General features: G+C 39.9%; 2 protein-coding genes across 3 annotated transcripts in view; one reads left to right on the top strand and one right to left on the bottom strand.

Annotated features, from left to right (window-relative positions):
• The first annotated feature begins 221 nt into the window (after positions 1-221).
• Positions 222-20,504, top strand: Csrp3 (cysteine and glycine-rich protein 3 (cardiac LIM protein)). Of its 2 annotated transcripts, XM_013019586.1 has the most exons (6): positions 222-320; positions 10,163-10,302; positions 15,563-15,731; positions 17,290-17,419; positions 18,428-18,521; positions 20,166-20,484. In XM_013019586.1, exons 2-6 carry the CDS (start codon positions 10,191-10,193, stop codon positions 20,240-20,242), a joined length of 582 nt encoding a protein of 193 aa, XP_012875040.1. In that variant the 5' UTR covers positions 222-320; positions 10,163-10,190; the 3' UTR covers positions 20,243-20,484. The 2 variants fall into 2 exon arrangements, with proteins under 2 accessions (XP_012875040.1, XP_012875041.1); XM_013019587.1 differs by lacking the exon at positions 222-320 and having other exon boundaries at positions 10,191-10,302; positions 15,563-15,719; positions 20,166-20,504.
• A 2,751-nt stretch (positions 20,505-23,255) lies between these two features.
• Zdhhc13 (zinc finger, DHHC-type containing 13) overlaps positions 23,256-25,129 on the bottom strand; it is a 42,107-nt gene continuing 40,233 nt past the window's right edge. Inside the window, exon 13 of the mRNA XM_013019542.1 lies at positions 23,256-23,662. Coding sequence (XP_012874996.1) covers positions 23,524-23,662 — 139 coding nt within the window. The 3' untranslated portion in view covers positions 23,256-23,523. The remainder of the gene's footprint in view (positions 23,663-25,129) is intronic.

The following is a 25,129-nucleotide window of genomic DNA, read 5'->3' as shown; positions in this document are numbered from 1 at the left end:
ACACTTGATCAGAAAATACATTCCACAAATGGATCCCTTAATGGGCAATTGGCAATTAAAATTGAACCCAAGTGACATTGTTCTACAAGAGACTCCCGGCTGGCGTTGGAGGAACAAAACTCAGGGCTTTGGTCACAGGCTATTTTCAGCCTCTGATAGCAGTTGTGTTACTCACGTCTTATTCACGCTCCCCACCCCCTCACCCCCCAGCCTCCTTTCTGCCCTTCCCTCACAGGCCAAGGCTGGTGACAGCCTTCATATATTTAAAGAGGACAAGAGACCCTATTATTCAGTTGAACCATCAACGACTATAGAAGCAGGTAAGTGGAGGGAATTGGGCATTTAGTCCATGGGTGGGCAGCTGGGTGGCTACAGGGTTCAAATCAGTGACAATGTATTTCACATCCAAGAACCAACACCCACGCTTATTAAATGTGAAAAAGCTTAAGTTACATTTGATGCTCTCATGCATCGAGCAGTTATTTAACGTTCCTAAAATCATGATTAATATTTGGAGATTCAGGAACTTTGGCCAAGTACTTACTTAACATGTACGTGGCTCTGAGTTTGATCTCCAGCACTGATAAACAGTAAGCGGTAGTCAAGGGAACTTCACAGAGAGAGAAATTATTTAGGAATTATTTTTGGTCTAGAACCATTTTCATGGTGAAATGTTTCCTATGTTATAGTTGGGATGACGGCAGGAAAGCATAAGGAAATAATCAGAGTTCATTGGACCAGAAGTCAACAGACCTGAACTCTAATATAAGACCCACATCATCCTACTAAATGAAGAACTTTAGGAAAGGTCCTGCCTTTAGAATTGTAGTCTACTCTCCTTGGGGGGCTGATGTGAATGTGGTGGTATTTTCTAAACTGTAAAGTACTATATAGTTTCACACAATTGTAATAGATGCAGTATCATAAAAGACAGCTTTCCAGGCTCAAAATACAAGGAATTCTGCTATTCAAAAGATATGAGTGCATGACTAGGATTTTGGACTAGGTTTAAAATAGATACTATATCACAATGATGTTCAGTAACCGCCTTGCTTTTAATCATTTAATATTAATCAAAACTGTTCATTAAAAAAGACATTACTATGGTGAAACCCATTAAAAGATCTTATTTAATAGGAGACTAATTCCCAGCTAGAGGCAAGGGGAGATTCCCAGTGTTTCCTTTAGATTTCAAAGATTTATTTTTAATATCAAGTGAATAACATGGAGAAGTGTAATTGAGAATGAGGAGTAGTTTTGCGTATTGGCCTGAGTAGAAATGCTACTGAAAGATCAAAGCATTCACTTCTAATTTCTGCTCCTTCTCTGAGCCAAGTGGTGACTTCTCTAAGAAGAATCTGAGCGTTGAATTGCAGCACAGTGCAAGGTAACTTTATCAGCAGGAGTGGACCATTTACTGTTCAGGGCTGGGGCAAGTACAGGAAGCACCATGCAGGAAAGGTTGAACATGAACAGTGAGAAGGATAGGGAAATGGGGATAGCCTGTGTCCTCAGTGCACTTTAGAAACTGATTCTCAATACAGAGCAGTATATCCAATTCATCACATTATGTTTAAAACTGCTTTAGGACTCAGATAAAGTGGGGGATTTTATTCTCTGGACTTGGCTTTAGTTCTTTTCTGAACAACCTAGCCATTTGTGGTCAGTGACAATGAGCCTCAAGCTGTTAAGCAGGTGGTGAAGCTGACCCCATAGCTTTGTGCCTGCTCCTGTCTGGACAGACAGGTGCTCTGTGGCCTAGACAAACATATCCATCAGAGACAGCGGAGGACGGGATAGAGGGTGGGAGAGGGTAAAAGAGAAGGGAAAGGAGGAGAGAGGGAAGGAAAACAGCAGTGTTCAGCAGGAAAATAATGATGATCTTCTTAGAAGCAGGAGAAACAGAATCTTAGAGCAGAAATTCAGAAATTCAGGGAATTTGAAGAAAACAAGCATCCATCATAGAATCAGTTCAAATGCTAGCTCTGAATATCACTTAGCTTCTGTTTCTGTTTTCTGAACAGTAAAATTAAGGTAAAGCCACTTACCTGGAAGGAATTGTTTTTAAATTTAAAAAATTTTATTGTAAGAGTAATTTATGGAGGGGTTATAGTTCCATAAGTCAGGTAATAAGTACATACTTTAAAAATTATATTGTAAAGATGCTGTACAGAGGGGTTACAATTACACACGTAAGGTAATGTGTGCATTTCTTGTCGAACATTGTTACCCCCTCCTTTGTTTTTCTCCTACTATCCCTTCCCTTCCCCACCTCTCTGACTCCTCCCCCCTCCAGAAGTTGTAAAGTTCGTTTCCAACATAGTGTCTTGTGACTATCATTGCTGCAATCAGTCATCCTGTGTCCCTGTTTCAGCAAATTTTCTTATTTCCTTTCCCCTCCCCAGATTAGATAAATGTATATACAAGATGCAGGGTACCAAAATCAAGTACAGTGACAACAGGACATATACCAGTGGGGGCCTGAAGGGATTTTTGAGAACTGAGTAAGACAAAAATATAGCAAACTCATTAGGGATGCTTAAATAAAACTGAAAATATCCAGGCCTTTTTGAAAAGGCACAGGTCCACACTTGCTGGGCTAAAGATTTCTTGTGAAGTGTAAGAGTCATGATAAAAAGCCAGAGGTCACAGTTGGTAACAAGCTGACCAGGAGTTACAAGATGTTTAATTCATTGTATGAGAACAAGGCCATTGGCATAAGAATATAATGCACAGGAAATATAATATTAGACAGGTAATCTTGCTGTCACAAGCATGATGCTTAGATGTCTGGGAAAACTGTGTTGAGGGCTGGGTTTTATAATCAAAGAGAAATGTGATGCTTGCAAAGGTAAAAACTGTAGGAATTCATCTCAGAGAAGAAACAAAGAAAGTAAGGTAGCATTGTCTCAAGGGCTATGAAGGATGGAAGGAAATCTTTTTTTTGAGCCTCACAGCCCACCTTATCCTGGTAGTGTTGATTAGGATCTATGATTGTGAACAGCCCTAGGCAGTCTCAGAACAAGTATTAGTCTATTAAGCCATCACCAGAAGTCCTGAAAAAGTCATTATCTAGGAGAATAGATTGAAGCTCACCAGGATCACATGTCTAGAAAACAGCAGCCAGGATACATTAGGGTACAATGTGATCTTTAAAGTGTGAAGGTCAACAGAACCAAGAATGAGTTTCAGAGAGTAAAAGTTGGCAAGCCTTCAGAGATAATATCAGGAAAGGGGTAATGTGACCAGATGGTACAGCTTTAGTCTAATAGTTATATCTACTTTGCCTAAGAGCCAACACTTGGGATTATTTCCATGCTAGGAATAAACAATGTGTGCTTCCCAGGCATTATGACAGGACCAGTGCCTGGAAGATTTCATATACATAAGGATCCTAAGCATAGAAGAAAGCCACTGACCTTGAGATTGCTATACCAGTGATAAATAGTATTCCCCTACACCTGAAGGACACTGCATGAGCTTGAAGATTCCCTTCCAGGTCCAGATGACCTAAAGGTGAGCTTAGCCTCATCTGCTAAAGAGAGGCAGGGTTATTCTGGGACAAAGATTTAAAACCTTTCCTGGCACACAGTCAATGGCATAGGCACCCAGATCAAACCAGAGGGATTCAACAGCCTTCCTGGCTTGGTTACTGAAGGCTGGTACCTACTTCCTTGGTACTATGAAGGCTAAGAAACTGTTGGTTCACAGTCTAATAAGCAGCAAAGAAGCGGGGCAGAGATTTGCTTATTTTAAGAAAATAAGTAAAATAACAAGTACACCAGTGGTAATAATGAAGTAACTGATATTATTGTATCCCAGCCCCAGTGGCATAATAAGCATTTATGCCTAGTATTTTAGCTGTTACTATCTTATTCAACCTGAAAACAGTCTTCCTGAACAAGCCCCTTCATTTTACTTTCATATACATGAGTATCAGGCTTAAGAAGTCAAGCAATTTACCCAGAGTCCAACAACAGTTAGCGTTTTGAACTCTGGCTTGATTCTTTCCCAAACCAGTGCTTTTCACTGCACTGGGCTATCTTCCTTACCTGAATTAAGAAAGGAAATTGTTTGGCAGGGGACATCATTGGACAGCATTTCTACTGGGGTTAGACTGTAATCACTGTTCAGATCTCAACTCTGTCTTAGGACTTGAAGGACTTGAAGTAGCTTCACTGCAATTATAGCCACTTGGTTGGTGGTCACCATCACAGAGAAAGTAAAAACCAATAGTGAGTGAAAACTTTCCAACCCCAAAGGAATCCTTGCCATGTCTGAAGAACACTGACTCAGGAAGTTCTTTACACTACTGAATCAAACTCCCTGTTCGTCCCTGTAACTCCACTACAAATATTCTCTGTGTCTCATAGAGAGAAGGCATCTGTCAGAAGACATCTGTCAGATATCAGTTCACATCAACTGGGAAATCTGGCTAATGGAAATGCTGGCACTTATCCCCTGTCCAGTATGCTGTAAGCAGCAGCTTGTGAATTGAATCAACCAGATTTGAAGTGCAGCTCCCGTACTTACTAGTTGTGTGATTCTGGACAACTACCTAAGCTCTCCATTCAGTTTTCTCCTCTGCAAAAATGGGGATTAAACAATTTTTCTGTCCAGGTCTGTTGTATTAAAGATAATATATGTAATACAAATTATGTACAGTAAAGAGTAAGTAATAGCTATTATCAGTATGACATTTATGTTCCAATCAGTGTGACTCATTCCAATCATGTGAGGTAGGATAGAGGATATAATTTCCCTGAGTCTATTTCCATAGACTCAGGGAAAAAGAGTATTTCAATAGCACCTACCTTGAAGGGTTGCCATGAAGATTGAGATCCATCATAATGCTTCGTCCTATGTTCCAGACTTATTTGTTTCAGTGCTAACAGGAGCATGTTTGTGATGATCATAATCATCACTGAGACTCCAGGCATATGTTTTTATGATCCAAGATCTTTGTCTTAAATAGTGCAATTTAACACATCATATGGAATCAGGCAACTAGTATCATGACCAATTGAATCAAGCACTGAGCTGAAGATATTGTAGCATTTTTCTGGAGGTCTCTGCTGGAAGTCTTGGACTAAAATTCCCTCCAATGTTCTTTAGTGAATCCCACAAAGAAGAAAGTGTATCACTAAGTGACCAATATATGTGCCAAATTTACTTCTGTTCTATATCATCATCTTTTGGTTTTCTAACTGAATGAGGAAGATGAAGAAGGAGATGTAGAAGGACAAGGAGAGGGAAGAAAGGAAGGAAGGAAGAATGGAGGGGGAAGGAAGGAGAAATAAAGATTAGAAAAATGTACCCAAGATATGTAGTTGGATTACTATTTTTTAAAGTTCAGATTGGTACATGATAATGTAGAATGTGACAAAACTAGGTCTTAAATGTTAGAGTACTATACAGTTTACAAGGTGATTTGATAGCACTTGAACTGAAACAAGTCTCCCAGAAATAATGAAATAGTAAGAGGATCTTACAGTTCAAAGAGGTTGAAAAGTTTTCCTAGATCACATCCCTTTGAAGAGACAAAAAGAAACTAGAACTTGTACCTGCATCTGATCCTACCCACCTAGTATAGCACATTCCCATGTAATAATTCTCTTTCCAGCATTATTTGTTAAGAAGTCTACTCAAGGTAGTCTGTCAATGGGATCTGGGTTTTATCATCACCATAAATTCCTGATTGTCTCCCTCTTCAATCTTGAGCCATGACTTATCTGTGATAACACAGCCATCTCACAAACTGGCCCAGAGTGTAATGCCAGGTGGTGTGATGGAGATTATGACCCAGGTGATAAATGGGACTGAATGACGAGGAAGGCTATATTTAGTGTTCTACCTTTAATGACCCTTACCAGTTCCAGGCAACCCTGATAAACAAATGGCCCATCTTTTGGTACTGTGCCCGGACAAATACTCATCCTGAACCTGGCTAGGAGAGTGTTGAGACACAGGAATTCCAAAGCAATTCAGAGGCTGAAAAGTCTGTCTGTAAGCCAGAATCTAAAGTTGATTTTCAATCATAAGAACATAATTAGCACATTGGTGCTGTTAGAATAATCTGAAATAAAGACAATAACTATCCTTTGCTTTTGTACAGCTTCTCAATACTGTTTTAAATTTAATCATATTTCCATGTCCTTCAAAATGGTCCTATGCATGAGGTAATGTTATTATGTTTTCATTCAAGTTCAAAGTCATAAAGTCACAATTAGAATCTGTGTCTAGAATCATGATACTTCAAAATGTCCTCTACCTTTGGGCCTGAGTATACTAAAAGAAAGCAAAGGCATTTTCTGTATTTTATCCTCCATTGCTACATTCCCTTCTTCAGAAATGAAACCGAGCAACTGTTAATTGACTACTTATGGATTTCTATTTTGAGTTTTACTTCCTGATGTATGTCAGATATATATGAACACTTAAAAAACCAGCTGCGTTAATATACATTAGCCTACAAGGAAGGAAGGTATTATCTGTAATCTTATCCTCATTTTTTAAAGTAGGTGCATGCCCACCCACCCCCCCCCACCCCCCCCCCCACCAACACACACACACACACACACACACACACACACACACACACACACGTTTCCCCAAGAAATCATGTAATGGCCTTCCATCAACTTGCAGGATATGCCAATTAAATCACTGAAAATTTGAAATGAGAAATTTGACCTAGGGTTGTTTTTATGGAAAATTTCTACATCATTAATTTCACAAGTATCGCTGTGATGCTCCTGGATGATACATATTACATTTCTCTTGTATTTTATATTATTACTATGTTGAAACTTCGGGGATCAGAATGAATGTTAACAAAATTTGACTGTTTCCTAGAAAATGTACTTTCTTTCATGAAAGAAGGACAGATCTAAGAGAAAAAAGTAGCCAACAAAATAACTAAATGATTACTTCTTGTGCCATGCTGTGGTTATAAATAAAGGAGTCAGACAATCTTAAGAATCTATCCCAATCCTAAGAGTTTATAGTTTAAATAGTCTAAAATAAGCTATGCAGGGTATTTTTGTATATATTCTGTTTCTATGACTTTCTGCTTTGTTTTCTGCCTGACATTTTCTTCCCTCCTTTATCTGCTAAACTCCTATCCACCCTTCAAAACTTTGACTGTGATCTCTTCTGTGACTCTCTAATTAAGTGCCCTTCCCTGATTAAGTTCTCGCAAAATTTTTCCCAAATTCTTCTTTAAGTTCTTTAAGTACTGGCTTATCCTTTCCAACTAGAATATGGTTTTCTCAATGCCAGAGAACACAAATTATCCATCTTTTTTTGGGGGGGGGATCCGGTCATGGGGCCTGAACTCTGGGCCTGGGCGTTGTCCCTCAGCTCTTCAGCTCAAGGTTATCACTCTACCACTTGAGCCACAGAGCCACTTCCGGCTTTTTTCTTTTTGCTTATGTGGTGCTGAGGAATTGAACCCAGGGCCTCAAGCATGCAAGGCAAGTGCTCTACTACTGAGCCACCTTCCCAGCCCCAAATTATCCATCTTTATAAGTTCCTCCTTTCTTGATCTGTAACTGAGAACCTAATGAATACATGGCACATATCTGATAGGCAGGTAGTAAATGTATGGTGAATGAATGAACACATGAATGAGTGAACAAATGAATTAATCAGGCTTGATTACATTTGGGTTTTCAATTCAACCAAACCATAGAACAAACTTTAGAAACATAGGAAACTGAGTATGTTTCCTTTTTATCTCTTGAATTTTTTTCTAAACTTTTACAATAAACAGAAGAGCCAAAAGAGGAAGTATGTTCATAGCTGGCCTCAGATCTTCTAAGGGGAAAGGCTCTGTGGAGGGATATTTGATAGTGACTTTCTCTTCAGTCCTAGGGTCAAGTTCAATGGTCTGTTTGCTATTTACTTTTCAATTCTTAGCAAAAATGGTCTTTGTTATGAGCCTGTGAGACACAATCTGGAGCAGCTGACCCAGGAGGGCTTAGTGTTAATCACTAACTCTTATATGAAGGTGACTAGTTTCCCAGAAAAGAAAAGAAAAGGTCAGAAGCAGCCATTCAGAATGCTTGAAAGTGCTCGGTGTCAATGAAAGATGACACAGCCAGTGGCTTCTTAGAAACCAAAAGATTCCAATGAAAACTGAGTCCCCAGTGTAGCTGGCAGGATTTTAAAATTTTCACTGGATATTAACGGCTTATATTAGTTTTAGGAGACAGAAAGTTTGGACTCATAGTTAAAAATACATGTAAATTATTATTTTTTAAATCCTCATCTTTGGGTAATAGCTCCCATAAAATTTTGGTGAAGCTGGATGCTGGTGGTTCACGCCTCTAATCCGGGTCACTCAGGAGGCTGACATTTGAGGATTGTGGTTTAAAGCCAGACCAGAAAGGAAAGTCTGTGAGACTCTTATCTCCAATTAACCACCAAAAACTGTAAGTAGAGCTGTGGCTCAAAGTGGTAGAGAGCTAGCCTTGAGTAAAAGAGCTGAGGGACGGTGCCCAGGCCCTGAGTTCAAGCTCTATGACTGACCACAAAAAGAAAGAAAGAAAGAAAAAATTTCTTATGAAAAGACAATGGTGGCCTAGGGTTGTAGTCATAAGCATCAGTATCTTGTCAGCAGAAAGTTCTCTCCATGGGTGGGGGTGACACAGCAGGACCAACATCTGCAGCAAACTCAAGTCCCTACCTGTATAGTATGTCACTTGGCCCTTGCATAACACTCTGGAAAAAGCAAGGAAAAACTTGACTCCCTTCAGTATATAAGTGGGAAGACGAAAAGAAGCTATGTATTTAGTCCTGACACATCAGGAATGACTTCACCAAGTATGTTTCCAGAGTACTGATGTGGCATAGTACTGATTTGTTTTTGTGTGTGTGTGTATGTGTGTGTGTTTGTTTTTAGTGCTAGTACTGGGATTTTGAACTCAGGCCCTGGGTGCTGTCCTTAGCTGTCCTTTGCTCAAGGCTTATGCTCTACTGCTTTTTGGTGTTTTTGTCATTAACTGGTAATGAGTATCACAGAATTTCCTTCCTGGGCTGGTTTCAAATACTGATTCCCTAATTCTCAGGTTTACAGAATTACAGGTATGAGCCACTGGCATGAGCTTTATTCTTTTTTTCCCCCATAGGGCTTTACTCTATTTTTTTATACATGAATTCTAAGGGAGATTTCATTATGACATTTCTACACATGCATACAATGTATCCCTATTAATCTCACCCCCTCTGTCAGTTTCCCTTCCTCCCCACATCTAAAGCAATTTCAATAGGCTTTTTTGTTCTACTTTAATACAAATAAACTACTCCAGCCATATTCATTCCCATTCACGTTTTTCATTAGTTCTTTCCCTTTCACTAGTACCTAATCCTTACAATAAAGCCTGTTCTACTTGTCATTCAATTCCTTTTTGGGAGAGTAATTGTATAAAGGGGTATTATACCATAATATTTAGACATGCATATATTACATTTTGATCAGAATAGACTTCTCTATTGCTTTCTTTTTACCTGCTCCCTAGCTCCTTATCATCAACAGCTTTCATTGAGATTCCTTATGATATCTTCATAGAGAGCTACAATGTACATAGGGTGGACAGATATAAGCAATGTATCTGAACTGGAAATACAATGCATTATATATTTTTACCAGCAAGATAAATACCTTGCTATTGTAAGGATAGTCCACTATAAAAACTAATAACATGGCCTGTTTCCACAGCTACAAAGACAGAATTTGTATTTTAGCAAGAGGTAAGATGACTTGGGAAATACTTCATTAGATAGGAAGATAATGCCATTTTGAGAGGTAACTCCCACTTTTAGTGGGTTAAATTTTAAATCTTAGATTAAAAAATACTTACATAGATTTTTATATACAAAAAATTTAGCCATCTATTTGCTACTGGAAACCTGTAAGGTACATAAGGGAAGATACTATTGAAATGTAACAGAAGCAGAAAGACAGTCTACTCAATAAAGTAACCACATAAAACCACTGGAGTGCTTGAGCTAGTTGCACATGGTAGCTGCTTTCTGAATGAATGAATGAAGTACCAAAGAAAAAACAAAAATGGGCTGGGTCCTGGTTCTCAGATAACATCAAGATACTACTTCACTAAAGATCACCTAAATTTAGGGTATTTGTTTTATATCCTCTTAGACTTTGTCTTGGTCCAAGAGTCTTCAAGATGCCAAACTTGGGTGGAGGAGCAAAATGCGGAGCCTGTGAAAAGACCGTCTACCATGCAGAAGAAATCCAGTGCAATGGGAGGAGCTTCCACAAGACCTGCTTTCACTGCAGTGAGTTAGGCAAATGCGGGGACTAGAGGCTTTTTCAAAGTTCTGACATAGGGTTCTCATGTGTGGTCTGTATACCTAGGCATGGCCAGGGCACTTGTGAGAAATACCATCTTTGAGCTCCACCTAAAGAAGGAGCCATGTTCACCTGAGCACCTTTTCTCCAATCACTCATCCAGCCCAAAGTCAAGAGAAGCTGGTCTACTTCTGCCTCTGTGGTGAAAACTTTGGCACGGTAGTGGTGACATTTACAAAATATCAAAACTTGGCAGAGAAAGGCAGTAGTTATCTGAAACTAATAGAGGATTTGGCTTGCTGTACTGTCTCTACTGACAAGCTGTCACTCTAGCCAGCTGTAACTGGTCTTTCTTAAGAAAAGAATCTATGTCTGTCAGGGACAACACGTGCCATTTCATACATTCAGGACCTGGACACTAGAACTTCATGAAGAAAATCTTCCCTTTCAACTACCAGACACAGATTTACAAATGTCAAAAAAAACTGTATGTGGTGGTGGTGGGGGCGGGGTGAGGGTGGTTATGAGGTTGGACTTTGAGACACTGTGAACTACCTGATAGTCTGGCATGTAACTGCAGACAAGCCATTTCTCATTTCTACACCCAGATTGTATGCATCTGCAGCAGAACCAGGAACAGCTCCTGGACATTCAGACTTCTAATCCAGAGACCTTTGACATGACAGCATTCTACAGTTTGCTAGGAAAACTGGCCATGGCTTTAAAATGGCCACATTCCTTCTCAGCTTGCCTCTTGTAGGTTTGACTCAAGGACTAGCTTTGCTGCAAATTTAGCAGGTCCTGTCCTTATCTAGACTTCCCCTAATCACTACGCCCCAGTCTAGGGATTGCAAAATGCCCACAGAGCTCCAAAAGGTTTTAAACAGGGCTGATCTCCAACTATTAGAACAAGTAGATACTCCATCCTTTATGATGCCAGAAATAGTATCATTTTTCAGCTGTGGTTAGTCTCGTGATATCTTAGCTCCCACAGCAAACAATTATTATAGAAGAAAAGGGAGACTATTCCCAATGATTGAGTTGGCAGACTTATTGATGTTCTGGGTTTTAATGATGAGGTGTGTGTGTGTGTGTGTGTGTGTGTGTGTTTGTGTGTGTGTGTGTGTGTGTGTGTTGGTCAGAGCCTTGTTGCTGTCCCTTAATATTTTTGCTGAAGATTAGCACTCTACCATTTGAACTGCAGCTTTACTTCCTGCTTTTTGGTGGTTAATTTGAGATAAAAGTTTCACAGACTTTTCTGCCCAGGGTGGCTTTGAACTGTAATCCTAAATTTTCAGTCTGTTGAGTAACTAGGATTATAAGCATGAGCCACCAGCACCCAGCCTGAGTAATTACTTTTAAAGCTGTCTTATGTATCACTCATATTCATCTTTATTATTTACTATTACAATTACCTTGAGTTATTCCATAACATAGATCTATCCAGTTCAATGGATCTATGGTAGAGGGATTTGAATCACTGATGATATACTTTTCTTTTCTTTTTTTAAATGGTACTGAGGTTTGAAATCAGGGTTTCATACTTGCTAAGCAGGAATTCTACTGTTAAGCTCTGCCAATGGTCCTTTTCTGAACTAGTTATTTTTAAGACAGGGTCTTTCTTTCCATCTAGTTCATGTTTCAACTTTGATGTGCCTATTTTAGGCTTAATATCCAAGCTAGGATGACAGGTAATACCAACAACCCTAGCTTGTTGAGATGGAGGTTTGAAGGCCTGAAACTGCAATCCTCCTATCTCATCCTCACAGGCAGCTAAGATTTCCAGTGTGAGGCACTGGAGCCTGGCTATATATTCCCCCCCCCCCCCCGCCACCTTTCCAGCCCATGTAGACAGTTTGGGGTTTTTTTTGGTCGGTTGTGGGGCTTGAACTCTGGGCTTGGGCGCTGTCCCTGCACTCTTCAGCTCAAGGCGAGCACTCTACTGATTGAGCAACAGCACCACTTCCGGTTTTCTAGTGGTTTACTGGAGATAAGAGTCTCACAGACTTTCCTGCTTGGGCTGGCTTTGAACTGCAATCCTCAGATCTCAGCCTCCTGAGTAGCTAGGATTACAGGTGTGAAGCACAGACACCTGGCTTATACATCCCTTTAAATCCAACTTGTAGGTGGGATGGGGAGCTGAAGTGGTGGATAGAAAGGTGCTTGAGAGCTGGGTGCTGGTGGCTCACACCTATAATCCTAGCTACTCTGAGGATTGTTGTCCAAAGCCAGCCCAGGCAGAAAAGTCCCTGTGAGACTTTTATCTCCAATTAACCACTCAAAAACCAGAAGTAGTGCTGTGGCTCAAGTGGTAAGCACTAGGCTTGAGCTCAAAGAGGCTCAGGGACTGTTCTCAGACCCCGAGTTCAAGCTCCACAACCACCACCACCATCTACAACAACAACAAAAAAATAAAGGTGCCAGAGAGGAGTACACTTTTCTACATTATCTTTACAAGATTTACCTAGTTACTGGAAGCTTCTAGTAGTTGGAAATAGAATTCAGAGAGTCAGTGTTTCCTACCAGTATTCTCCTAACTTTTAGTAAATCTCTATAATTAGTCTTCAAGCTAATCTTCCACCCAGCACTATCTGAAATATGTCATAAGCCACATATATAAATTTAGATGTTATAGTAACTAGTTTTAAAAATATGCCAAAAACCCCAAGTAAAAATTATGAAACACTTTAACTCAATATAACTAAAATATGACTTCAATGTACAATCAGATATAAATTATCATAGGGCTTGAACTCAGGGCCTAGGCACTATCTCTGAGCTTTTTGCTCAAGATTAGCACTCTACCACTTTGAGCCACAGTGCCACTTCCAGTTTTCTAGTGGCTAATTGGATATAAGTCTCTCATAGGTTTTCCTGCCCAGGCTGGCTTTGAGAATCCTCATATTTCTGCCTCCTGAGTAGCTATGATTACAGGTGTGAGCCACCAATGCCCAGCTAGATATAAATTATTAATGAGACATTCTACATTCTTTTCATGTTTGTACTGTTTGAAATCAGGTAATGCGTTTTGTATTTCCAACACATATGATTAGTGTCTATCCTATTAGATAGCATAGCTTGTGTACAAAAGCTGGTCAGAAGCCAGAACCAGCCACAACTAGGGCATGCAGGGCACAGGCTGTCTTGACAGGCAGTCAAAGGATCTGAGGCTAGCTATGGTTCTGCAACTTATTGCTGAATAATAGTGGACAAATCACTGATCTCCAGTGATACATACATTCAGTTCCTTTCCTTATTCATTAATTCAACAAATGTTTACAGAGCACTGACTTTCGCCCCAGGTTCTCTGCTATGTTGTGAGGATATTAAGGCCTCATCCTCCTGGAAACTCAATGTCTAGATCATCAACAAATATGTGAGCAGTTGTTGTGAAGAGTGGCTACTGACAGCAACAAGACAGACTTTCTATGCCCATTGAGGCATTCTCTACCAAAAATGATTATTCACAAGACTTGCCCTTTGTTCAAAGCCTCATAATTTCTCTCAGGCTATGAGATTCTCTAAATTACATTAAAAACATTTTTGTTAAAAATAATTTTAACCCATATACAGTAACCATACATATACTCGTATAAACTTCCCTGTCTGTATTCCAAGTCCTACAACCATCAACCCCTTGCTAATCTGACCTTAGTTATAATCTGTGTTTTCCTCTACTCCCTTATTTAATTTAATAAGTTAATTTTTAAAGAAAAAAATCCCTTGAGGAAGGCTTCTTAACCTGCAACAACCTTATTCCATGATGGATTGCTTAAAGAGATCACTTGATGGAACTGGCTTAAAAAGAGACAAATTTAATGCACAATTTATTATTCCTGGGGATACAACTTTGCTATTCTAAGTATCACTAAAAACTATTGGTAATAGTTAGATTTGAACTGAAGGCATAATGCTAGGTGGGCAGATATCTTGCTACTTGAACAGCCACTTGAACAATGTCTCTAGTCCTTTTTGCTTTGATAATTTTTCAGATGGAGTCTTGCATCTTGGCTGGGCTTGACTGAAATGTGACCCTTCAATTTATGCCTCCCTACTATAGCTAGAATGACAGGCACATAGCTAACTGGCCTTGAATGAAGATCCATGTAAACAAATGGCTTACTATAAACAACATTTTAAGGATTATTGTTCTAAAGTAATACAGTGAATTGTTACACTGAGGAAACTATGTATTTTACAACTTCATACATATTATGCTAATAGGTTCTTTTTATTGAGATACAATTTTTTATGTGATGGCTACCAATCAGGGACAAAACACAAAAGAGGGCTGCCTCTCGAAGAGTGCATACCCCAGAGGGAAGTGAAGGTGAGCTGCTCAGCAAATCTAGGTCATCTATCCCAAAAGTGACTGTGGCAGAGAAGTTGTAGAGAAAGAATTAAACATAATCATTCCCTGAACTTGAGTGAGATTAGAAACAAGTAACATTTCAAGGAAATAACTGTTCCTGTCTAATTTATTAAATAACTAATATTTTCATTAATATCTATAAAAGTTGTATTTTTTCCCTTGGACTAGCTCAATGGCTAGTGTGTGCATGGCCTTTGGTTTGACTCTAAATACTGTTAAAAAAAAAAGTGTTTTCCGCTTTCAAGTTTGAAAAAAAAGAAGTCTTCCTCTAACCCTGTCTTTGGAAAAGTGGGGGATTTGCTCTTATTACTTGTGGAATATACAGCAGCCAGTGGAATAAAGGGCCTTTGGGTCAGATCTGCCCCTTTGTCTCCAGAACTGGACCCAAATTGTTTTCAACATCCATTGTCTCCTTGAATATCCTTTAATATTTTAGAGTATGATAAGTATAGAAACTGCTCATTCTTGGTTCTTATATGGAAGGGGAAAAAGTAATTTCCTTTTCCACTCTGCCCCCGAATTCTTCCAACCACACACACACACACACACACACACACACACACACACACACACAGATACTTCCCTGATGTGCCTTAGTCAGGGACTATTAACAGGTCTAAGACACACTTTGATTCTAATGTCACCCTCTGCCCTTTCCACGTTGGGTACACTGAACATGTCATTTCTCCCTTCTCTGTGCCCCAATTTCCTCATGTCTAAAATTGAGACCTCTTGGAGTCTATGATTCAGGACAGATGTTGTGGCCAGGAGCCACAGTTGTATGTTTGGCTTACAGCCTTCTAAGCATGGCGCTGTGGGTACAGGAAAGGAGAGGACTTTAACCCCAATTCCCTGACTCTCCCTTTCCTTGGCAGTGGCCTGCAGGAAGGCTCTTGACAGCACCACAGTGGCAGCTCATGAGTCAGAAATCTACTGCAAGGTCTGCTATGGGCGCAGATATGGCCCCAAAGGGATCGGGTATGGACAAGGTGCTGGCTGCCTCAGCACCGACACAGGGGAGCACCTCGGCCTGCAGTTCCAACAGTGAGTTACTGCCATGCTTTCTCCCTCCCTGGTTAGCATCTCCAATGATCAGGACAGTTCATTTTGTTCCCATAGCAACGTTTTCTGGAAGTGAGAGAATGGACTCTATTGTTGACTTGCCAACAATAGGAATACTCAGTCTGACCAAGTTCTAACAATGTGTCATCTCTCCAAAGACTTTTTAAATTATCTGCCTTTCTAAAGGGCAATTACTTTATACCATGGCTCTTGGTCTGCATGTCAAGAGAAAACCCAGAATTTACAGATGTTCCATTGTTTGACCTTTGTAAAAACTCACCGAGTCTTTTTCTTCTCCTTTGAGAGTTCCTGTGTAAATCACATAAATATCGCAGGACAGTGATGGCTATTCTCTGCATGCTTGTCACCAAAAGATTTCTTCTCTTTGGTTGTAAGATGACTAATGTCTGTATCACAGGTGGAGGTGTCCATGGGGATGGGCTGATCCTCAAGAGTAAACAATCAATAGTGATTGTTCTATGGACCTCCCTGGCTGCCTGCCACCTGTATAGTGCTTGACTTCCCCCAATACTATCACAATGGCCACCTCTATCCACCAGTCTGCTCCCTTGGGTCCACTTTCATGATGATCACATTGACTCCAGTCCAAACTGAGCAAAGTCTGCGGCAGCAGACTGGACAGCTCTATGGTGGGACTAACCAGAATGGTTCAGCCCAATTGAGAAATAGTCCTATGGATATCTCCAGAGAGCAGTTAAGGCACTGAAGAGACAAAGGTCCCTTCAGCAGAGTAACCCACCATAGAGCCTGGAAAAGTGGAAGGATATGTGATTCTCACTACAAGGAGAGAACAGCTCCTTTTCTCTCCTTACTTCATCCCAGATGTAGATCGTTATCAAACGATATTGTCTGCGTCACATTATTTAAAATTTCCTTTCCAACCTTAGGAAAAGAGTAACAAAAGTGACTAATTATGCACTGTCTGGACTTGTTAAACCTCTGATCCTTGCTCTCTTCCACCTAGCCCTGCCCTCTTCTTAAAGTTGTAGTGAGGCACAAGTGACATAGTTTATAAGAAAACAACAAAAGATATAAAAGCAGAATTTTGGGCATTGTTCTCACGTGTACAGGAGACCTCTAGATGCAAAAGGAGTTGAATTGTGTGATAAGGAATGAAACAGCCCAGGGGACTGTGATATGCCAGGAACTGATTAACACCAACAAGCAAGATCCAATTTTCCCTGGGATTTTCACAACTCCCTTGAGATAAACTACACTTCAAGACATTACAGAAAAGTCTAAACAAGCACAGCAAAACAACACAATGTGTGTATTTCTGACCATAACAGGAACATATATGAACATAAAGCACTAGCTAACAGAAAATTTAAGTCCATTATATCTAATATTTATTAGCTTGTACAGGCTAAGCAGGCAATGTTCTCAATAGTTTCACTTGCCTCATTCAATCCTCTTGGAAGCCCCACGAAAAACATCCATTTTCCAGGTTAGGAGAAAGAGGCGTAGAGAAGTGTGCCAAGAAAGAGCTACAATTCATTAGTTTGCCTATTCCCACCAGATCCCCAAAGCCAGCACACTCAACCACCAGCAACCCTTCCAAGTTCACTGCCAAGTTTGGAGAGTCAGAGAAGTGCCCTCGATGCGGAAAGTCAGTCTATGCTGCTGAGAAGGTCATGGGAGGTGGCAAGGTAAGGTGGGATTCTTCATCTACACCAGATCAGCTGAGTGGAATAAAAGGAAAAAAGAACTGTGGGTAGGGGAGGGTCAGACTTTTCATTCCCCTTCCTGTTTAGGTACTACAGAGCCTCATCCACTATCCCAGGTGGTGATTGTGCACCAGCAGTGCACTTGGAAAGCTAGAATGGGTGTGGTTTGCAGCAACAAGAATGAGTTACTAGTAGGTCTTGGGGATACAAAGGCACACAATCTCCCCTTACTCCTCTCCCCCTCTCTCCCTAGCAGTGTCCACAATCTTTACAGAAAGGCATCAGCCCTGGAAACCTGTCACCACTGTGTCATTCAATCTATTGCAGCCATCACACAGCAACCACCTCACAGTAGTGAGAGGTATCCTCACTTACAAATGTCCTGGGTCTCAGTAAAGTCATCAAGTATTAAAGACAGTAAATACACTATCCTACAAAGCCAAGGTATTTCCCAAAGGAGTTGCACCTAAGGAGAGGAAAATACTGATAATTCTAAATGAGGAACCATGAAAGAAGTTTGACTTAAAGCATAGATCTCTCCACATGCAGAAAAGCCTTTTACAGACATGAGAACCTCCAAGCTGTGCCTACCAGACATGCAGATGTGCAGGTAGGAGGTGACCATACAACAAAGTCAGCCGGGATAAATACTTAGCTTTTCACTTTTCCCCTTACTTTCATATTCAATATAAACATTATCCATTTTCCCCAAGTCCTCTCTTAACCAGTTTGTTTTTTGGAACTTTTCACCCTGAGGTAATGTTTCCAGTTTTGTGTTTTCTGAAAAAACAACGACAGTTGTAAAATCACAATAAATCAACTTGAAATGCTCATTGTATCTCATTTTCTCCAAACCCAAGAAAGTTGTTTAAGGATCCCCTTCAGTAAGGGAAAGGTTAAGAATCGGCATGCCTTTGTATACTGGAGAGCAGTATACAAAGGAGTTAGGGCTGCTACCTCCTTGAGATGCAACTCTTTTGTGCCCCTCAGCCTTGGCATAAGACCTGTTTCCGCTGTGCCATCTGTGGGAAGAGTCTGGAGTCTACGAATGTCACTGACAAAGATGGAGAGCTTTATTGCAAAGGTGAGTAGCTCTGTCTTCCTTGAGATTTTTTTTGGGCCAGGAAGGGCCCTTGGGAAGTTGTCTCTGTGCTTGGAGGCCTATATTGTCCAGGAGTGGAGTTAGTCAGTCTGAGTGAAGTTTGGGTTCTCAGGATAGGGTACAAAACTGCCTAAGAGAATTAAAGAGAGCACTTGGTTTTCTCTATCGAAAACCTGGGAGGGGACCATTGGCTTGTAGATAAGATGCTCAGTGGTTCAGTGCAGCTGATGCCTGGGTGAGAAATAATGTCCTACCTCAGGCCTTGGAACAGGTTTCAGAGTAAACAAATAGCAGCACCAGGACCCTTGTGCAAACCCCAACATCCTTACTCCATTTGAGTACAGATAGTGGTATTTGGGTTTATCAAAATATATCTTCTTTCCTCCTGACATTTGTTTGTGATGTTGCCAATCACTTAGTAATCACAGAGACTTTACTGGTTTTCTTCCTATTTGGTGCCTCTGCCCTTAGTTGCCTCCATAATCCCTCCTATGTATAGATAGTAAGGCTCAGCTCTTTACTAATGTTAAGGAAAAAAATGCACTAGGGCCAGGGTAATGTGTTTTTAACCCCAGAGAATCTCCAAATATATACAATGGTATAGAGCAGAAGTAACGGAAAGGGGATTTCAGGGGCATCAATAATATAAGTATGGAGGTTCGGTATCAAGAGGCTATGGCAGAGGATCTCGTTAGATCCTCCTTAGCTGTATAGAGACACCCTGTCTCAAAAAACTAGTTTGCCAAATCATTTCCTATGATGAAACAGGGTAGAAACTAACTCACCATATGACAGAAAGTAGAAAGACGACATAGGGGGTCCTCAGCATTCATAACCATAAATCCTAAAATCTTGCAACAGCCAGCAGGAAGATCAACATGTAAACGTTGTATTTCAAAGTGAACAATGTAGGGGCTGGGAAGGTGGCTTGGTGGTAGAGTGCTTTTCTTGAATTCATGAGGCCCTGGGTTCGATTCCTCAGCACCACATAAGCAGAAAAAGCTGGAAGTGGTGCTATGGCTTAAGTGGTAGAGTGCTGGCCTTGAGCTGAAGAGCTGAGGGAGAGTGCCCAGCCCTAGAGTTCAGGCCCATGACTGACAAAAAAAAAAAAAAAAAGTCAACAATACAGAATACATGGTTCCTCCAGGGCTTGACAGATATGAGTGTGGGAAGAGGCACTCCAGAAACAAGAAGCAGTGATCTCTAAACAGGGATAGCATAGTATATTTTAGGAAATGCAAGAAGTCTGTGTGTCCGGAGTGCAGGGAGGAAGCCAGGCAGCAGAAGGAAAGCAGTGGTGGGGTCTGGGAAGACGACCTGGAACCAGATTATACAGTCTTGAATGAGAAAAATGTCTGGGGAAATGGTAAAGTGTAAAAAAGTGTAAAGGGTAACACTGTCCAAAAAGAAATGTACTCATTACCTGACTTATGTAATTATAATAATAATATATTTTAAAAGTATAAACAAAATTTTATTAGCAGACCTAAGATAAGTGTTTATTTAAGTTAATTTATGCACATATTTATCAAAAGGTTGCCTTTAATATGTAAAAGGATGTTGTGTAGGCAGAAGGCCAGAAATTATGGTACTAATCAATGAATTCTTTTTCCCATTCTCATTCAGTTTGCTACGCCAAAAATTTTGGCCCCACAGGCATTGGATTTGGAGGCCTTACACATCAAGTAGAAAAGAAAGAGTGAAAAGGTGACCCCTTTCTCACAACCTTCACCAGCCAAATACACTGCCAAGTAATCCGGCAGACGAGAGCTTTCCCCAAACAGCCTCATTTGTAGCTGAACAGCCTTTCTCTTCAGAAGCGATCATAGGCTTTACAAAGTGAGAAGAAATCTTTGGAAGAAATTATTTAAAATTTTACCTACAACAGATGTTTTATAATTTAAGATCCTTGGGGTGGGAGAGGCAGTAAATAAATATTTCAATGGTACTTTGTATGGCTCTGAATTTTTTTTTTTGCAATAGGAAATTAACACACACACACACACACACACACATTTAAAAAAAAAAGCTAGGCAGCGGTGGCTCATGCCTACAATCCTAGTTACTCAGGAGGCTGAGATCTGAGGATCATGGTTCAAAGCCAGCCAGGGCAGGAAAATCCATGAGACTCTTATCTCAAATAAACCACTCGAAAACCGAAGTGGCACTGTGGCTCAATGGTAGAGTGCTATCCTCGAGCTGAAGAGCTCAGGGACAGCGCCCAGGCACAAACACACACACACACACACACACACACACACACACACCCAAAGGCACAAACACACAAACACACACACACACACACACACACACACACACCCAAACTAGCTTCAGAGTATGAATTTGGATGTTGACTGGAGAAGGAAGGAATGAAAAGGAAAAAGCACCAGAAAAAGGAAGAGTTTTCTGATAATTTTGTCAGATGTTATATTGTTACTGTTAGTAGAGGAAAAAATTGGAGGTTTGGGAAGAAATAGAGAACATGATTGCAAGTTCTAAAAGAAAAATCAAAACTAATAAAATTTCTTAAAAGTGATCCTTTTGTCCTATCATGGGCTTTGCAATATTACCTATGTTGTAAAAACTTAGCAACAATAAACATAGCATTTGGTTCTATATTATAAATGATGTGAGGATTTTTGTTTTTATTCCGGAACAATTTCTTGAGTCCTAGCAATTTTTTTTAAAACTTCTCCATCAAATTGCCATCTTTACAAATGAAACCCAGCCAATTAGAGATGTCTTTCTCTGCCTCTTCAGCAAGACTCAGCAGCTTGAATATTTGCATTGTCTTGGATTGCCATCATTTCCCTCATATCTGTGCAATTCTGACTTATTTAGAGTAATTAAAAACAAATAAAGATCTATTGATTAAAAACTATGAAATAGGGGCTGAGAAGGTGGCTCAGTGGTAGAGGGCTTGCCTTGCCTGCATGAGGCTCTGGGTTCGATTCCTCAGCACCACATAAGCAGAAAATGCCAGAAGTGGCACGTGGCTCAAGTGGTAGAGCACTAGCCTTGAGCTGAAGAGCTGAAGGACAGCGCCCAGGCCCCGACTGACCAAAAACAAAACAAAAACAAAAAACTATGAAATACTAGGCTAAACTATGGGTTTTCCTATGCTTCAAGTCCCCCCAAAAGTTACCTTTAAAATGCAATTATTCAATAGTGTTTATATGCTCTCTTGGAGTATGTAGGGTTTTAAAGCAATATACTTCCTTGGCCTGGGCTGACGGGTAAGACACAGACATGCCTATAGGACAATATAACCTCTTCTGCTCCATTTCAGATACTAGCATCACCACCTATGTATCAAGAAACTAAAGTTAAAACCAGTCATCATTAGCTTTGCCTTCTCCCCATTTTTTTCTTGCCTTGCTGTTCAAGTCTCCTCAATTCTGACCCCCCAAAGACATCCCATCCATTCTCAGTCTCTGGTGTGTGTATATTTGTTTGCTAGGACTGATGTAACAAAATACCACAGACGAGGTAACTTAAACAAATTTTCTCACAGTTCTGGAAGCTAGAAGTCCATGATCAAGGTGTCAGTGAATTGGTTTCTTTTGAAGCTTCTCGCCTTGGCTTCTAGAAGGCATCACTCTCTATATTGTCAGACGGTCTTCCTTCTGAGTTTGTGTTCTAAACTCTTTTAATAAGGATACTTATCAGTCTGGATTAAGACCCAACCATATAACCTCCTTTCATATTCATTAACTCTTTAAAGGCCTGCCTCCAAATACATTCTAAGATACTGGAAATTAAAGTTTCACTTATAAATTTTGGGGAGGCACAGTTCAGTGCATAACAGATCATCATACAAGGACTTTCACAAGTGGCCTCAGTCTAATACCTTCAATTCAGCTTTAGACAATGTGTTCTACATACATTCCAGCTGTACTCAAGACTTGAAGCTTTCTTAATACAACTAGTGATTTTGGCCCTCTAGGCCTTGGTTAATACTGTTCCTTCTGCCTGGACCTCCTAAAAGATGGAATCGCTCCATGTTTATCCCCTACACAACTCCTTAGCCTGGTAAACTTCTATTAATCAATCTCAGATCAAATGCCATCCCTTTAGCAAAGTAGAATGAAATCTATGTCTGCCCCATTAGCACAGCCTTTTTTCACTGACTTGAATTTCAATTTCCCTCCATGTTAAAACATGACATATTTGCATACTGAGTGTGCAATAAACAGTGGGCACTTAATGGAAATTGTTTAGTGAATGAGAATGCTAGTTAATAAGAGTAAACAAATTCTGCTAGAATTTAAAAGAAGACATTATCCTTTCAGTAAAGTAAAAAATTAGTAAAACAAAAAAGCAAAACAAAGGAAGAAACTCATTGTAGTCTAGTAATTTTGGAAGTCTCCTGCTTTCTGGGTATACTGTTCTCAGCCTCCCCCTACTGGTGACTGACATGATTAACTGAGTTTGACAAATGGAGTTCCTGAAACTGAATTAGTTTATGTCATTTAAACATATTATTTCAACTGAAGATTCTAAGTATGTCAGGTGTTAAGAACAGCCCCAATTATTAAAAAAACACCCTTCCTTATTAAGTGAGAAACCAAACCAGGTATGTCTACTTAAACATTTTGTTCATATTTATAAGTACAATAAACAAAAAACTTATGAAAAAACACAGGTTTAAGAAATACAAATACTTTGAAGCATCCTATAGAGTATCTGAAAATACTTTTATCCATAATCAGTGAATATTATCTTTAAAAAAGTAATTTATGCTTTGGGGAAAAATATAAATTTCTTTTTTAGTGATGTCTACTAAAATTGTCCAGGAACAGTCCATCCTTGTAGATCTGAAAGAAGGCAAGCACTTACTGAGAACTATTTTACCACAGGCTTCAAAACCACTTGTATTTTCCTTTGGTTTTAGGCAAGTTCTAAATTTCATTTCACTTTCAGACCACAAGGTATCAACACACACAAAACCAAAATGAGAGTGAGAGTTTTTAGTTGTTTTTCTTCATACGGAGCGAAGAACCTTCTCTTTGGCTGGGTGAAAGACCATGGTGTATTGTGATGTCCAATCTACTACGCAGGGCTTCACTAAGCCAAAACAGCCACACTGAAAGAAATCTGCAAGGTTCTGTGTGACTCCAAGGCTGCCAAGAAAAGAACATGTGTAACTACATTTACTATGCAACTCTTATCAGATAATTCATTCAAAATAAAATTTCTTTGAGAATGTATAATATAATATCCTGTGGAGATCCTGCAGAAATACAGAAGTAACTAGACTGGAACTAGGCTTATGCTGCATAAGCCTAGAACATAACCCTAGTTCCTTGAACCTAGTTCAATTTTTGAACCTGAGTCACTGTTTTGAGTTTCACTGAATTCTGTTCAGCAACTCAATTGGGCTTTTTCTACTTCCTTTTTTGTTTCTTCTTCATGGTACAGGTCACCAGTCTTCTCAGTGTCCATCCCAATCCTCAATACACTCAAAACACATGCGTGCATAAGGATGACTGCATACTATCTACTTGGTTGTGTTCTGCAGGAGAAGGCTAGTGCTGCTGTCATTAAAGACTTCCTGGAAATGGCATCCTGAGAAGAGAGCTGCCTCTATGGAATTGATGGAGTAGCAATGGGAGAAAACAGATTAGGAATGAAAAGGTCTGTGTCAAGACCTACTGAATGACCAAAAGTAACTTAAAGGAGGGAAAGTAAATACAATTTTTGATTGGGACAGAATTTTGGAAGAATCTCTAAAGAATTTAGACTTTTAGTTTCTTAAGATTATGTTGCAAATGGGTACCAGCTTTCAAGTCTGTCCCTTGCTTTAAACTCTTCTTCAGGGCTTGGCATGCCCTTCTTCCCAACTCTGTCAAGACTTGCACCACATCTCAAAGCTCAGCTTAAAATTATATCTCTATCATACAGTTTCCATGCTTTAGGAAAACAAATATTTATTCTTCCAGCTAAATAACTGAGAATAGGATTTGATTTTTTCTCTGTCAGACTAAAATGAGCATCATAAGCTTTCCATTACTCTCTACTCCCATTACTGTGACCAGCTCTTCCCAATTAAGTCAACTTCTTCCCTCTCAAAATCCACACATTATTTATATCCTACTCTCCAGTTTTCTTATCTAGCAAGTTAACAGTTTCATCTCAGATCAAGAGTAGGCTTTAAAATAGACTTCTCATGAGATACGCAGTGAGTGTCTAAATCCCTCAAGGGCTCTGGGTCACCTCTGCAGCACTCCCAGCTTCCAAGACCCTGATGTAGGTGGCAGCAAGATAAATTTCAAAGCCTAATCTTTCATGTCACAAGATGACAGCCTTCCTACAAAACACTCTCATTTTCAACTGAGGACAGGTTTTATACATCCAATGCTTTAAGAAGAACATATCAAATATAAAAAACTCTCCGTGATATAGGCAAGCACATTAAACATCAGGCTAAAAGAATTACTGGGATAGAAAGCCAGGTTGAAAACACTGGCAAAGCACACAATCTAACACTTTCTACAGACAGCCTGTGGCAGGCTTTCTCAGACCATGCTCAATTACCTCACACTGATTCCTTGCCAGCAACACAAACTTGTGACCATGTGGCTTGACTG

Source organism: Dipodomys ordii, unplaced genomic scaffold (assembly GCF_000151885.1).
Source record: "Dipodomys ordii isolate 6190 unplaced genomic scaffold, Dord_2.0 Scaffold46, whole genome shotgun sequence".
NCBI lineage: Eukaryota > Metazoa > Chordata > Mammalia > Rodentia > Heteromyidae > Dipodomys > Dipodomys ordii.
The sequence above is the reverse complement of the archived record's forward strand: the minus strand, read 5'-3'. Positions and strand labels throughout refer to the sequence as shown.

Excerpts from the sequence above, each read along its gene's own strand:
- Csrp3 (XM_013019586.1), top strand. The coding sequence starts at position 10,191 with ATGCCAAACTTGGGTGGAGGAGCAAAATGCGGAGCCTGTGAAAAGACC. Across the intron at positions 17,420-18,427 it reads AGGTCATGGGAGGTGGCAAG|CCTTGGCATAAGACCTGTTT; the intron begins GTAAGGTGGGAT and ends TGTGCCCCTCAG. Across the intron at positions 18,522-20,165 it reads TGGAGAGCTTTATTGCAAAG|TTTGCTACGCCAAAAATTTT; the intron begins GTGAGTAGCTCT and ends ATTCTCATTCAG.